General features: G+C 39.9%; 1 protein-coding gene across 3 annotated transcripts in view; it reads left to right on the top strand.

Annotated features, from left to right (window-relative positions):
* TP53I11 (tumor protein p53 inducible protein 11) overlaps nucleotides 1–17,130 on the top strand; it is a 64,603-nt gene that overhangs the window by 34,151 nt on the left and 13,322 nt on the right. For all 3 annotated transcript variants that reach the window (XM_060764336.2, XM_060764327.2, XM_060764345.2), the window contains exon 2: nucleotides 7,439–7,602. In XM_060764336.2, coding sequence (XP_060620319.2) covers nucleotides 7,474–7,602 — 129 coding nt within the window. In that variant the 5' untranslated portion in view covers nucleotides 7,439–7,473. The remainder of the gene's footprint in view (nucleotides 1–7,438; nucleotides 7,603–17,130) is intronic.

The following is a 17,130-nucleotide window of genomic DNA, read 5'->3' as shown; positions in this document are numbered from 1 at the left end:
AAATAGCTTTCTGAAAACATTTGAATCATTTGATTCAAAACTAGTACTGCAGTTATGGAAATGTGAATAGATTTTTTAAAAAGCATTCAGTAATGATGAGTCAATGAACTTCATTCAATGAAATAAAAAAAAACACAGTTTAAACTTGATAGCTGGCATAGAAGAGTGATTGTCAACCACTGGACTTCAAATTCACAAAGCCCCAGTCAGTATGGTCAGTAGTCATGGACTCTGGGGAAGGGAATTCAGAATGTGTGAAGGGCCAGAAACTATTTCTGTAGATGACATTGGTAGGCACAGTTGGTTTGATTTCAAGATGGAGCTGCAACAAGGAACAGTATTTTCTAAGCTAGGTGGTTCACCTTTGCCTTCTCCATTGTGAAATCTGGTGAGGATCATTTTTGCTGGCTTCAGATTGAAAGCCTCTGGTAATGGTAGGAGGCTCTGAATCTTTTCTTGACAACTATATTTCTCTCTCTCTCTCTTTCTCTCTCATATGGATGGATGGATATATGGCTAGGTCCCCTGGTGGCACAGCAAGTTAAACCACTGAGCTGCTGAACTTGCTGACCGAAATGTTGGCGATTTGAATCAGGGGAGCGGGGTTAGGCCCATCTTCTTCCAGCATAGAAGTTCAAAAACATGCAAATATGAATAGATCAATAGGTATTGCTTCTGCGGGAAGGTAACAGAGCTCCATGCAGTCATGCTGGCCACATGACCTTAGAGGTCTACGGACAATGCCGGCTCTTCGGCTTAGAAATGGAGATAAGCACCGCCCCACAGAGTCGGACAGGACTAAACTTAATGTCAGAGGAAACCTTTACCTTTTTATATTTCTCGAACAGCACATGACCACTGCTCTGATCTCCTAATGCACCACAGATATTTTGATATGTGTTCATCTTTTTCCATGTGCAGAGAATTTGAGAGGTGGGATGGGAAGTATCGGTGTCTAACTCTATGCTATACTGTCATATGGTCTGAGTGGCATCATGATGAGAAGGCTTCAGGAAGGGTGGTGTAGCCTAGGGAGAGTTGTAAAGAGAATACAGGGCAATATGTTCAAATGGACAAAGTGATAATTTGATTGCCCGTTTAACTACGGCTTTACAAAGGTCTGCTGTATGTGCATCTATTTAGTATAAGGTTCCCCTGATTTCTTTTCAATTCTTGGCTCAATTTGTTGTTTCTGAAAGGGAAAAACTCTCTGAGTGTGTGAAGTCTCTTTACTTCCCCAATTTAGGATTGCTTTCTTTTATCAGGATGGGAGACAATCTGGTAATTTGGAACCTGTGCCAGGGAAGACATAAATAATGCTAACTTTTTCACCCAGGGCTTGTAAATTATCAGAGCTGCTTTAAAAAAAGGATTTTTCAACTCCGCCTCACACTTTTCCATTCTGTTAAAGGCTATATATATGTTGTTGTTCATTTGTTCAGTCATTTCCGACTCTTCGTGGCCTCATGGACCAGCCCACGCCAGAGCTCCCTGTCGGCCGTCACCACCCCCAGCTCCTTCAAGGAGTCTCCAAAATGCATTTCAAATAATTGTTAGCGATCCACATTTTCTCTTAAACATAATTGATTTATAATATTAAGTGTCACAGTTGAAACACTACAGAATAACTTTGAAGAACAAAGAATACCTAAAACTTCACATGCACATCCAGATTCCCATACAATATTAATGTTACCTGAGTGTGTCCTCCCTTCTCTGTTCTACTAAAAATCCCGGAATACTTAGATGAGCCTTGGAAAATCTGGCTGGCCCTTTCTTATAGTGAATCTCAGACTTGATCTGCAGAATATAATAACTCCTGGTCTTGTTTCCTTCTCCTGGGATATGTTATCTGTCATAATACCCTATAACCTAACTCGGCCACTTTGGGATACTTTGTATCTCCACCCCACAGATTAAGTTTCCATGAAAGATGTTACTTCCACCTGTATAAAATGGAGAGGAATGATAACACTGGTGTAATTGTTTACATGTTGGACTATGACTCGGAGACTAGATCTTGAACCCCTGCTCAGAGCTGGAAACCCACTGGATGAGTCAGACATACTCTCAGCCTCAGAAAAAGGCAAACACTCTCTGAACAGATCTTGCCAAGGAAACCTTGTGATTGCCTCACCTTAGTTGGAAATGCTCTGGCAGGGTCACATTGGGAGATACAGTAAAGCTCTGGTGGGGTCACATTGGGGGATACAGTCTTTCAGATAGTCTAATCCCAAGCTGTATAGGGACTTTGTAGGCTGTCATTTTGAATTGTATCCAGAAATGAACTGGTAGCCAAAGAAGCTATTTTAATAAGGGAGCTGTATGCTCTCTATATCTTGCCCCACTCAGTATTCTAGCTGCAGCATTTTGAATCTGCTGAAGTATCTGAACAGTTTTCAGAGGCAGCCTCACATACACTGTGTTACAGTAGTCCAAATAGGGTGCAATTGATATGTGTCATCATAACCAGATCTGACATTTCAAGGATGGGTGCAGCTAGTTTTCCTACTTTCTTAGTGAGAATTGAGACAGCACCTCTGTTCGGTCTATACAGAGAGCAAATAAAGGGGGGGGGGGGTTGATTTGCCCCTTGCTGGATGTCAGTATTGAAACATCCAGTAAGGGAGAAGCACTTCTCTTGAGCAACTGCCATTGCAAGTTCTAGAGCTTATCTTCCCAGGGTTTTTCTCAGGGTATGTTTAATTTTATAGTAAGTTGGCAAATTCATAAAAGGATGTCAGAATCTGACTAGGAATATTCTTTCACTTGCCTCTAGAGACATGTCTACACAAGTGCTCAGCTAGCTAGGCAGTGCCAACGTGAAATTCCACTGAATGTGCATCTCTGCTAAACAAACAAACTAAATCCGGAACTGGTACAAGTCTGGTGAGGATACTATTGCTGCTGGGATTACTTTAGGACACAGAGAGTTGATTGCTAAAACTTTACTCTGGCACCAGGGCTGCCTGTATTAAATCAAGGCCTTTGTTTGCCTGTGGCTCGATTTGAGACAACTTAACACTATTGCTGTCCCATTTAAGAGTTCTTTCCAGAGATTGCTTTATGTGCTGTTTTCATAGCCTTACAGTCTAGTAACATATTTTATTCCTAACTGGATAAACTCTATAATTGAAACATTTTAAAATTCAAAGATGCAGCAAAAATAAAAAAATGAACCATTCAGTTTTGAAGAGGGGAGCAGTTACAGGGCTTGGAAAAGTTACTTTTGGGGCTGCTAGTCATTCAGATAATTGTAACATGCCTGCATTTGATGTTGTAAATGGCCATGGTAGAAAGTGTCAGCTCTATTTACTACATTTGAAAGTTTGAAGAGACTATTTACTACATTTGAAAGTTTCACAATTTATATTTAATAGGATCATAGTTTTAAGCTCTAGTTTATCTTTTTGAAATCTAAAGGCAGAGTAGGTTTTATAAGTATCTTTTACTTTTCCAAGTACTTGAGTGCCACATTATAAGGATGTCCAACTGAGAAAAGCAGAAATGAGAAAATGCTCAGGTAAATGATGGAGAGAGGATGCCAGTCTTAAAAGACCCAGGACTCCCTGTTGATACCAAATTTCATGGATGTTCCAGTCCCATTATATACAATGATCTAGTAAAATTGTGTGCTTTATGTAAAATGATAAAGTCAAGGGTTGCTATTTGGACTTTTAAACAATTTTTTCAACCTGTGAATGGTGCAATCTCTGGATATAAATTGGTGAATACAAAGGGCTGATTGCATTTTGAGCGTGTATGGATTGGGGTGCTTCCTTCATATGAATTTACCTTTAGATTAGAGGGAATGTTCTTTTAATGTTTAGTCTGATTTAGAGATGGCAAAAATATTTAAGAAATGACCAGAAAATGCGTTTTTTGAGTGTTGAAATGAATCAGGACAAATGAGAATCTTCACAGCTATTGTTACCAAGGAAATATTATTTTCTGCATGGAAAATGATGTTACTGATGCCAAACAATCATATACAAATTTTGCACAGAATATTATTTTCTACACATAGAAAGCTGCTTCCAGTTCAGGAAATGATTGAGGAATTATTCTGTTTAAAATATGCATGGAGTTGATTTGCATATGAAACAATATTTAATTGTGGGAAACAGTTATGATGTGTCAGATGAAAAGCGTATCATTTTTATTATTTCTGTGAGCTGTTTTTTGTCCAAAATGAAAATATGTGAATTTTGTACATATTAGGCCCTCTGTGATTTTCCAAAATTTACTCCTCTTTCAAGAAGAAAATTGGTGAAGAATTCAATCCCTAATATGATATTTTAGTGTCATTTTACTACCAATGTTATAATTTGATATTCATTTTATTTAAAATTCAGAGACCTTATACTTAAATCATCTCCCTCACCTCTCTCAATTCTCATTCTGGAAATATGTATAAGCTGACTATCCAGGAAAACATTTGTGAATCTAATTCTAGGATTTGTGCAGTAAGCTGATATGATAAGCATGTTTTGGGACCGTATGAACTGCCTACCTTTGGGGGGAAAGTAATGTGCTGTATAAATTTATCTCCTATTTCTTCATCAGTTTATTAGTGAAATCTCTCTCCGGGTTTTTGATGCCCTAGTTTACTGCACTGTTTCTAATTTTAAAATGCCTGAGGGGAGTCAGGCTTGTATTCAATACTTAAAAAATAAATAAATGAAATAAAATCATTATTAAAGAATTGTGCAGATATACCCAGAAGGCAATAAACAATAAAACTATCTCAATAGGAAACCAATAAGCTTTAATGAAAGGCTAGGAAATCTTGCACCCTCCAAATGTTGGGGATTTGAATAATCCCTCCCCATACCATTGCCACAGTTGAAATTGATAGAAGTTGGAATCCTGCAACTTTTGGGAAACAGTAAAGAAACATTTTCAAAAGATTTTTACTAGGAAAAAAGTAATGGTGAGAATTATGTAGCAGCCTTCACTGAATTGGCTTAGTAGTTGTTTTGTGATGCCCACATGTCGTAGGCAAAGTTGGTGACACGTACTGTTCCTCATTCATAAATAACCCTCCTGCCATGTGTACTTGAGGGAAAGGCACTATTTCACATGCAGGCTGTGACTGTGCCATAAATGGAAATTAAAATGCAGCTGCACTTCTAAGGAGGTTTGCTTGAAAGCCAACTCCATTAAAATCATTAGAATTAGCTCAGGGATAAGCCCAACATCTGACATGACACAGCATCCTACTATAGTAGGCTAGTCACTTTTTCTTTTAAAAATGCCTAGCATATTTAATAAAGGTTATGGAAATAAAATTGGACTCTATAGGGGAAGGGGCGAGTTACAGGTGTAACAGGTTTTTGCCTACTATGCAAGTTAGCTAGTGGTGTTATCTATAGAACGGTGCCCAAATACTAATGTTCAGTAAGAATATGTAACCTTGTGTGTGCTTTTATAAGATATGGTTCAATTACTGTTGTTCTGTATCATTTTAAAATATTTACAATAGGTTTATTATGCCCCATTTTTGGACTTCCCTTTTTTCATGCCAGGAGTAACTTGGGACCCTGGGGATGCCCAGGGGATACCTAGATGTTTAGCATCCTGTAGAACGCTTATTTCATGTCCCTGTGTGAGAAGCTGGAACTGACATATGTGAGCTCACCCTGCTTCTCAGATTTGAACTGCCAACCTTTGGTCAGCAGTCCTGCTGTCACAAGGGTTTAATCCATCGTGGCACCGGGGTCTCCTTTTGGACTTTCCTCATATAGGCTTAAACATGTTGTGTTGAGGCTCATGTTCACAGCAACGTACCTACTACCAGTTGCAGGAGAAGGAGTGATGCTGAGTCAGACTTGGATCAGCGTCAGCTGAAGTGCATTCGTGATATCATTTTGGCGATTCGGAGGACTTTGCAGGGTTCGGCCCTGAGGACCTAGTAGAGTCAGATTACCGGGGAGTAAAGCGGGTGGCCAGTGAGTCTGACAGTGATAATGATTCCCTGAATAAGAGACTTAAAGATACAGCTGACAATTCCAGTTCAGAGGAATTGGAAGCCAGTAAGGATGAAATGGAGGAGGAACTGGATTGGACTCTTGTTAAGAACACTAGGGACATATGCACCCAAGCTACATCCAGCGATGAGTTCGAAGGGTTCCAAAATACTTGGAAGGAAGGCTCATCTTGGCAGGATCAGGAATTAGACCAACGATGGCAGCGTTGGCGTGGCCAAGAGGCAGCAGCTGAGGGAAATAAGTCAGATGCTAGTAATGAACATCAATCAAGTGATAGTGACTGTGAATAAATTGAGCACGCTGGGATGTGTAAGTTTGCAGAAGACAAAGTGTTGCTTATGTGCTTTGTGCTGCCTAACCTCTGTTTGGGTCCCTGGTATCCAGCTTTTCTGCCTTGTGTATCTTGACTTCGGAACCGTTCTACGTGAGTGACTTCATCCTGCCTCTGACCTTGGAATCGGCTTTGGACTACGCAACTGCTTATCGGACTTTGTTATTGTTCTGGACTCTGCTTGATATTGAAGCTGTTTTGATTTTGTGTTTGCCACATGCTCAAGTTAACTTCTGCTTTCCTTTTTGCTGAGCTCAAGTCCTGGAAGATCCGGCTTATCACTTCTTTGTTTACCTGCTTGAAGGCTCTTTTGTTTTGCTAATTACACTGCTGTTAAGTGCTGTTTTCAGTTAGAGACTTATTAAATACTGCTATTAACACTTCAATTGCTGTGTAAGACAATCTCTGTTACCTGAGTCACAACATGTTGTGCTATTTAAAGGTATAAATGGTTTATCATCAATTAGCACACAACATTTGCTTCCTTTTTGTTGCTTGTATATATATGTGCCTTTCACTATTCTCTATTTGAGGATTTTAGAAGTCATAGGCCCAACATATAATATGCTTCCTGGTGTTCTGAAGATGTCAGGGATTGCACAAGATACAAACCTTTCTCCTGCAGTGTACAATGTGACTCAGACCTAATGCCAGGATGCAGTCTGCCGCCTTGCTACTTATTCCAGATATAGAAAACACAAATAACTGGTCCTAACATTTGAAGCAGAACCATCCATCACTTAACCTTAGAAATGGATGCCGACAGCCAGTTTAGTTTTGGCAGTATTGCACTTTCCTCTTAAATGTTTCCAGGTCAGATTGCAGCCTTGAGGCTCTTGGTATCAAATTCTAGGCACTTATCTTTAAATTGCAGCTAAAAATATGACACGACAGGGTTTTATTACTCCTTCCCACCCACTCAGCCTAGTCTACAAATGAATAGATGTCCATTCTTTTGAGTCTGAAGAACATAACTGTTATGATATGCATAGCATGGTGTATTTAAAAGTATCTTCTCTTTGAAGTGGCTTTTCCATCGTTTTGCTGTATTTGTCCCTTTTGGAGGGTCAAATGTGCCTCACTTGTTTAATCTAAGCTCTACTCCATCTTATTTCAGCTTCTGCTCAAACAAGTGGCTACCCACGGGTCACTATGGCAGCCAAGCAGCCTCCCCCTCTGATGAAGAAGCACAGCCAGACAGATCTTGTGAGCCGACTGAAGACACGAAAGATCCTAGGGGTTGGCGGGGAGGATGATGATGGTGAAGTTCATAGGTCAAAGGTAAGAGAGACTCTGGTTTTCAAAAAAACTGCTCTTGCCTGGTTATGGCTCATAAAGGAGGCATCTTGGTATTATGAATTAGTAGCAGGTTGGATTACCACCTAGGAATGAGGTGAACATTTGATCTTGGCACAAATGTATCAGCTGGTGGTAAACAAGTAGGAAATTAGATTAGGACAGTTTTCCAAGCATATTCTAATCTAACTCCCAGACAGCACAGTCAATGATAAGAGATTCTGGAAATGGGCTAAAAATGTCTGGAGGGGCAAAAATTGAGAATCATTAGGCTAGCAGTTTCCAGACTCCATTCTGACCGTAAATCAGTGGTTCTCAACCTAGGGTCCCCTTCAACTCCCAGAAATCCTAACAGCTGGTAAACTGGCTGGGATTTCTGGGAGCTGTAAGCAAAAACACCTGGGAACCCACAGGTTGAGAACCACTGCCCTAAATCAAATTCCTTCTCACCAACTCTTCTATAGAAAAACCTATACTTTTCAGAATGGGTTGTGCAGAAACGAACAAGATGAGACCACTACAAAACTACACTGAAAAGCATTTTGGACTATGTCAGAAGTGCCAGCGAAGTTTGAGTAATTTTATTGATAAAAATGTTTGTGTTTCTGAATGCTATTATCTGACAAACCTAAATCACGATACAGCAAGTTGGGAGGTACACACATTGTATGTGTGTCTTCAAACCGCCTGTTGACTTATGGGTAACCCATGAATTTCATAGGGCTTTCTTAGGCAAGATTACTCAGAAATGGTTTGTTAGTCCTTACTCTAAAATGCAGCCTAAAGCACCTGGTATTCATTGATGGTCTCCCATCCAAGAACTATCCAGGGCTGGCCCTGTTAAACTTCCAACATCAGATAGGATCGGGTGCCTTTAGGGAATTTAAGCATAAACATGCACATTCCTTTTCCCCACTATACTGACCTGTTAGAATGACATGGGTGTGTGTTTGCGTAAGCCTGACCGAATGGGGTTTTCAGATCCAGCAACATTGACATCACCATCACCTTATGCTCCCCTCCCCCTGAAAATTATGGAGAAAGAGAGAGGTGTGTAAATGATTCAAAGCAGAGCTAAGGGATTTGAGACCCTCTGTATGACACTCATGTGTACTCTGATCAGTATCAGCCAATATGGCCAGATGGGAGCTGGTGTACAAGAACATCTAGAGGGGCATAACCTATTTATCCCTGGCTCAAAGAGAGTAAGCAGTCCTGGCAAGCATTCTCTGAAAATGTGCTCTGGAAAGGAATTTAGTCCTCAGTGGAGAGCAGCTTTCCTACCCTGAGATCGATCTTTCACAGAGCTTTCTCAAGGACCTTGTGTGTATCTCATCAGCGTCTGTAATGTCTGCAGTTGAAATTGATCTTCTGTGCTTGAGATTATTAGGCTTATTAATCAAGGAAGGACAGTCAACAATTAGGAAAAGGATAGTGTGATTGCAGAGAGTGCAAAGAAAAATAATGGGATTCAGTGGATGTTTGCAGGACTACTTTGTCACCCAAGGAAAGACTTTTTCTCTGGGAAGGTAGAACCAGGGGATGTGTACTTGAAATCTTGGTAGCTTTGCTGACTGACATATAAGCTCCAAGGTGACTGAATATATGTTTCAAATGTATAATGCATTGTAAAATTAACATATTAACATATCAGTGGGAAGGGTCAGCATGATGAGACTGGAGGAGGTGAATGACAAAAAAAGTTAATGGCAGAGAGCAGACATTATAGTTAAATCTAGAGAATACTATAGCTGTGTAACAGCAGCAAGGGCTGTGAAACTGTGGATCATTTTGGAGCCGCAGCAGCAGAATACTAGAATAATGTGTAATCTCTGTGTTCCTCAGCCTTTGGATCACCTTAATTTATAAGCTCTGCTGAATTCAAGCCAATTGCACAAGCCGTCTCCCCCACATAAACATAGAGGTGTCGGGAATCTGAATTAATTGCAAAGAATGTATAAAGCGAGACGATAGCTTCACAGCTGTGGGTGGAATTATTAGGCCTATGGGGGTGGCTGCTTGGAGCTGCTGTTCTCACCTCATTAGAGACATGTCTTTGGAGGTGTAGAAAGACCTATAGTTTTGCCCTCTGCCTTCTGTTTATCCCCAGGATGTAGTGGTGGAATCTCTGCATACAATATTCATACTTCATTCTTTCTCTCATATGTTGGCTTCTCCAACAACTCTTCAAAAAACCATCTCTTTTTCCCCCTCTGGATATCTTTCACATGTGTTGTGTTTATTTCACATACAAGCTGTGGTTCAAAAATGTCCAGCACCTAAAAGTTTTCTGGGGGAATAAAAATCACATAGGTCTTAAATTAGCAGCTCATATATTCTCTTGAGTGTTTGAATCCTGTGTCCTTTGTTTTGCGGCAGGGCTTGTTGGCAGGCACTTCACACAAGGCATAAGTATCATATCGATGTTAACTGAAATAATATATCTTCATTTCCCCTGGATGTCTAGTAATCTCTGGCACATATACTTTCTAAACCACAATGTTTGGGATGGGATCAGAAAGCCGTGGGGATGATATAAAATCAGTGTAGATTTGTAGTGTAGATCTACTCATATCTTCTGATTCTGGGACCAGTATACACATGCAGGGTTGTTGTCTTCTTATGATCCATGGATTGGCACAACAGGATGTTTGTTTATACTTTGCTGAATCACTTCAAGAGGAACAATGTGAAAGCACTCTATGGACACTGTGGATTGCCACAAAAGACAAATGAATCTGTCTAAGGGAGAATCAAGTCTGAACCCAAACCAGAGGCCTCCTAGGTCAGAACTTGGGTTATGTTTTATCACTTATGTAAACAGTGTGGGTCTGGTGGCATAAACAAGTATCCTGAGTTGTACAACTGTATCCAACTCTGTCAGACTTTATTATTATAAATAGAGAGAGTCCCATGTAGAGCAATATCAGTGGTTAGGCTGCTGACAAACACTTTTAACATGCCAGAGATATGCAGAATTAAATGAGATTGGATGTACAACACTGGTGAAACTGACATTGTTTTCCTGGGCCCCTTGTCAGATTCATTTGTGCAGACCACAGAAAAAAAAAAGGCTCGACAGTTTCAGCTCTTCTGTTTGCAGATTTCTGTGACCACATCAAGAACATACAACTACTTTGACACAGGAATAAATAATGTTGATATGTATGTGACTCAAAATAATTTGCAGTGCTGTTCTTTTGTTTCTTGCAGCATAATTACCCAGATTAGGTTTTAGTAGTTTATGGTAAAGGTTTCTCCTGACATCAAGTCTAGTTGTGTCCAACTCTGGGGGGTGGTACTCACCTCCATTTCTAAGCCGAAGAACCAGCATTGTTTGTAGACATCTACAAGGTAATGTGGCCAGAATGACCGCATGGAGCGCTGTTACCTTCCCACCAAGGCGGTACTTATTGATCTACTCACATTTGCATGGGGCTCACCCCACTCCCCGAGTTCGAATCACCAGCCTTTCAACTAGCAAGTTCAGCAGCTCAGTGCTTTAACCCACTGTGCCACCAGGGGGCTTAAGTAGTTTATGTCTGCCTGCTATTTTTGTGTCTGGTTTTGACCATTTTTGTAGTTGGATATTTGCTGAATGTAGCATTTGTGGCGAGAAAGTAGGTGAAATTCCCAATCTCTTCTTCCTGTTCACTCTTTCCCTCGATGTCTTTTCTTCCCTCTCCAAACTCCCTATTTGGAAACTAGTAAAAGAGAGTTTTTGTAAAGGAAAATCAGTTGCTCTAGTGGTGAAGTCGAACCACAGAAAAACATTAAGGGAATGGAGGAAGGGGGATATTAGTTTTACATAGTAGGAAGCTGGAAATTTTCAAATAGAACATGGAAACACAAAACATTAGCACCTGTAGCCCTAGCCAGTGCACACCGAAGATGTCAAAACAAAACAAGGTGTTTTGTGGAATATAGATATGGAGTTTAAAAATATATCAGGACATTTCATACCTGGCAGAGAATAAGAAAGTTGCTGTAATTGATGGGTAGGTAAAGTAAAGGTTTTCCCTAACATTAAATCTAGTCGTGTCCGACTCTGGCGGATGGTGTTCATCTCAATTTCTAAGCCAAAGAGCCAGTGTCCATGAATGCCTCCAAGGTCATGTGGCTGGCATGACTGCATGGAATGCTGTTAACTTCCCCCTGGAGTGGTACCTATTGGTCTACTCACATTTGCATGTTTTTGAACTGCTAGGTTGGCAGAAGCAAGGGGCTAACAGCGGGAGCTCACCACTCCCCAGATTCAAACCACCAAACTTTCAGTCAGCAAATTCATCAGCTCAGTGGTTTAACCCATTGCACTACTTGGGGGGGGGGGATGACCAGGAAATACACATACTCCCAGAAATAAATCTGGTGAATAAGTCAATGAAAAATGCTGTATCCAACTATATTTGTCCAGTCTGAATGAGATCATGTTCCATCAATTTAAAGTTTGTCATCTTCCTTTGTAACTTCTTAAATAAATTTGAAGTATGGTAACCTTGAAATCTGTTAAAAAGGCACTGAGAAATTGAAATGCTGTGTGTTTAGTCCATATCTTTCATCTGTGCAGACAGAAACAACATTAAGGACAATTTTGACTGGACAAATAATACAAAGGAAAGAGTATTTTAGAGAAATACTCTCTGCACAGGTTCTGGTTCTGTTTGCAATCTTTGTGGCTTTTTAAGAAACAAAAACAAAGAAACATACACTGATGTTTGATTTTAAGACCCTCAGAGTCTTGGAAGAAAGCTGTAAAGGAAAAGGAAGAAAAATAGAAGGGAACATACTTACTGCCCAGAATTAGCTGACTGTGTTGATTCATCGGTGAATGAATGTACTTTAATAGGGTCCTCAGAGGGAAACTTCTAAGGCCAATGTTTATGAGGGTTTTTTTCACAAGTCAGTATGCTTACAGAAAATATGTCAAACATAATTCTTATGGGAAAATTCAAAATACCAGTTGTCAGAGGGAAAAACCATCACTGTGCTCTTTTTGCTCTGACAAATCCATATCTGTAGTTTGCCAGGATGGGAGTAACATAACTGCCTCACCATGTGTTGTGTGTGCAGACTGCCAGAAAGGAAAGATCAGGGGCATGAATTTTCATCATGCGAATCTGCCTGCGATCGTCCAGGTCTAATCCAGTACTGTTCACAATGGTTTGCAATACTCTATTAGTGGGCTTTAGTAATTTTTCTGAAAAGCTGTTTTTAGCTGTTTCTTAAAACTTTGATAAAGGTGTGGCATGTGGACTTTTATTTACATGGGACTCTAATGCTCATCGCTCCTGCATGAACCCTGCTGGTTACAGATAGTTTTTTAAAATATTAATACACTGACCTTTTTGTCACTGAAACCAGGCAGTTGCTTAGCAACATATTTATAATGATGCCTGTTGAGTGACTTTTGAACTGGTGCTTAGTATTTCTATTGCCACCAAGAGTAGATGTGCATCAACCTTTTCTAAAATTGGCTCAACTGGTTAATAAAAATTCCCAAGTTTAATGATGTGAGTCAGTCTTTGGTGAGGAAAAATAAATCCCATCACATAAGAATGTAAGAGCTTGCAAAAGTTCTGGAAATAAATCAGCTGTAAAAGGAGCCATTGGCAATAGCCATAGGGTTGCTGTGAGTTTTCCGGGCTGTATGGCCATGTTCCAGAAGCCACAGTCACCTTGACTTGGAATGTATCCCTAAAACATTAGAAGTATTTTTGATTATGGCTAAATGTAAGGAGTGGCATTGGTTGACTTTTCTGGGCTTATTCTGTATATGTGGAAATTTATGTCATTGTATGAGTGAAATGTATACTCATATCTCTCTTTTACTGAGGTCAATGGCAGTGTGTATGGCTTTCCTGCTTTCCTCTTTATCTTCACAACATTCTTGTGAAATACGTCATGCAGCAGGGGATGAGTTTCATGATTCTCAGTACAATGCCCTTAACCACTACAGCAACATTTCTCAACCTGGGGGTCAGGACTCCTTGAGGGGGTTGCAAGGGGGATGTCCGAGGGGGGTCACCAAAGACCATCAGAAAACACAGTTCTGTGTGGAAAGTTTGGCCCAATTCTATCATTGGTGGGGTTCAGAATGCTCTTTGATTGTAGGTGAACTATAAATCCCAGTAACTACAACTCCCAAATGTCAAGATCTATTTTCCCCAAAATCCACCAGTGTTCACATTTGGGCATATTGAGTATTTGTGCCAAGTTTGATCCAGATCCATCTCTGTTTGAGTCTACAGTGCTCTCTGGATGTAGGTGAACTACAACTCCAAAACTCAATGTCAGGGCCCACCAAACCCTTCCAGTATTTTCTGTTGATCATGGGAGTTCTGCATGCCAATTTTGGTTCAATTCCATCATTAGTGGAGTCCCGAATGCTCTTTGATTGTAGGTGAACTATAAATCCCAGCAACTACAACTCCCAAATGACAAAATCAGCCCCTCCAACTCCACCAGTATAAATTTAGGCATATCGGGTATCTGTGCCAAATTTGGTCCATTGAATGAAAATACATCTTGCATATCAGATATTTACATTACAATTCAGAACAGTAGCAAAATGACTGTTATGCAGTAGCAATGAAAATAATTTTATAGTTGGGGGTCATGACAACATGAGGAACTGTATTAAGGAGTTGAAGCATTAGGAAGGTTGAGAACCACTGCACTATGCCATACCAGTTCTCAAACCTAGTTGCATATCAGTCACACACTGAAGCAAATGTATTTCTACCAGCATCCGGTAAAACGCAAAATGCACCAAAGTTGTGATCCATGAAATATGCTGCAGTCTGAAGAGAAGCCTGGTCTCCTTGTCAGAAACCAATCTTTTCTTTTGTTCTGTGTCAGATAATGCTTATCTCCCCTGTTTACTCCTTGGGGTACAAATACTTCTCTCTCAAACAACACAATCATCTCCAAAACATCACAATACATAGTCTTCCTCCCCTCCCTGTACCATGATGAGGGGAGCTGGAGGGAGGACTGTAATTTTTTTTCTTTTCTCTTTTTCCTGTCACTAGCACCTCTTGCCAGTTTTACAGTTTCCTTTGTGTCAACTTATCCAGTGCAGGAAATAACAACGAATGGCGTGCGTAGAAACTGGGTTTCTCTCCCCAGCTGGCAGGGCTAAGCAGGAGATGGGCAGGAAGCAACCAAGGCTGTTTAAATCCCCTTTGTTCTCACTTCCTTTGTGGGAGCCCGTTTCTTTCCTGTGACTTGTACCTTGGTTGTTGATGTCCCCAAAGAGATTTTTTGTCACTGTAGTCATGCTCTGTGTAACAAGGCACAAAACTCTTCACCTTTAAAGTGTTTTAGTGATAACACAAAACCCAATCATATCTAGATAACCTTTTTTAAGGCCAACCAAAAGTAATTGTTCTTTTTATTTTTTAAACAAGAAGAAAAGGCAGGCATTTTCAGAGGTTGTGAGGTCTGTTGGAAACTAGAAAAAAATGGTTTATATATCTGTGGAATATCCAGAGTGGGAGAAAGAACTCTTGTCTATTTGAAGCAGGTGTGAATGTCGCAAATTGGCCATTGAAATCCACATCCTCTGAGGATGCTTGCCATAGATGCAGGCGAAACGTCAGGAGAGAATGCTTCTAGAATATGGCCATTTAGCACAAAAATCCTATGACAACCCAAAAAAGACAAAATCTTCTTATGCAGAGCAAAGGAATGAATATCCCCTTTTATGGAGTTATTCCATCTTACCCTTTCACTTCTTTACTCAAGTGTAAGCATTCACATAAAGTGTCATATCTTTACAAAACCTCCTTGACAATTCTAACTCCATTGCTGACCCATTCCATTATTAGGAACAGTCAAAATGCCCCAGATTATCAGAGTTCCCCATAATTCTTCATCAGATAACACGATTTAAAAGTGTAGGTGATATGAGAAGAAACAGGAAAGTCCAAAGACTAGGTAAGATGTTGTGGTAATGACGTGACATTAGGTACCTAAATTGACAAAGCATATGCAGCCAACTATTCCTTTTTCCTTGTTCCAGCATTATAGTCATTGGCAATTCCTTGCTCCTTGCACACAAGGCTTTTTCATTTTTTTTTATGAAAAAAAGAGCCAATGCCTGTATATGATTAATGTAGCCTATTTTGTGGAATCCTGCCTGCAGCTGTCTGTTCTTGGAATGGTTCACTTTTCTTTATCAGCCAGTATTTCCCTCAAAGCAGTTCAATTCAGAATGTAGTATTTCCAGGAAAGGTTCGGTGACAGATGATGTCCATACCCAGTGGGACAGTAAATTCACTCTAGTTTTTAGTTGAAACTTTAAAAGTGCTGTTCAAGGAACTGAACCCTACCCCCCAAACAGTTTCAGCACTTTCAATTGCTTCTTTAGAGGTAGGGCTAAAACCTGGAATAGATTTACAAGTTCAACAGTATCCTAAAGACACCTGATCTTGGAAGCTAAGCACATTCAACCCTGGTTTGTACTTGGATGGGAAACCACTGAGAAATGCCAGGTGCTGTAGAGCGGTATTTCAGAGGAAGAAACTGACAAGTTCTCTCTGAATATGTAGGAGGAAGGTGGGATGGAAATAAATGATTAATGATGATGTACACTTTGCAAATAATATTAAAATGAATGCAGTCCATTAAAAATAAATGGAGATGGTGTTACTTTATGTATATTGCATTATTATGTTTTCATGTTTATTTCTCTTATCCAACTCACTATGGCCCAGTAATGCGATGCAAAACAAATTATGCACAAATATATATGTGTATGTATCTTAAATTAACACTGCAAACAATCTGTTCACACAATATGTGACTCAACCTCTTTAAATGTACAATCATCCTTTCACCTTTGCCAATTTTATTATTAATTGATTTAGTTAAAGTGTTCTTTCTAGGGATCTCTTATGTCCTCCAGTGCAACTCTGTAGTTAACTTCTGTTGGAGGATTTAGAGGATCCTAGAAATAATACCTCTCTGGAAATCTGTAGGTCCTGCAGTACAAGCTAGTGGAAGCTGACCATAGATATTCCTTTTTTTTACCCTAGAGAACTCTCAGGTATTTTTTTAAAGTAGTGTTATTATTTGAAGTTTTTCACTTTTGCTGTGGTTCTGTACTCCTAACCACAATGTGAAGAACTGACTGTATTCCCCTTCTAGGTATTTAAACATACAATAATAAACCAAGGTTTCCTAAAAGTATCTGAAAATAGCACTGCGGCTCTATGTGCCCATTACAAATAAACCTGATGATGATGACGTTTCAAGGTGTGCCTGCTGACTAGATGTAGACAACTTGTTCTTTATGGGCTTGGACTCAACAATCTAGTAAGTACTTAAGCAGCTATCATTTCACCTTGCAGGTAGCCATCATCATTGTATCTCTTTGCTTCTCAGCAAGAAAAGCTATGAGGAACAAGAGGAGCTATGCATCGTATCTTGTTGCAATTCTAAACATTCTCTTCTATTTCCTTTTTCTTCTTAGACAGTGTTTTTGCAGACTGGCTATGAGTCAGTTTCCTC

Source organism: Anolis sagrei, chromosome 1 (genome assembly GCF_037176765.1).
Source record: "Anolis sagrei isolate rAnoSag1 chromosome 1, rAnoSag1.mat, whole genome shotgun sequence".
Lineage (NCBI taxonomy): Eukaryota > Metazoa > Chordata > Lepidosauria > Squamata > Dactyloidae > Anolis > Anolis sagrei.
Note: the sequence above shows the minus strand (reverse complement) of the source record. Positions and strands in the feature narration are given on the sequence as shown.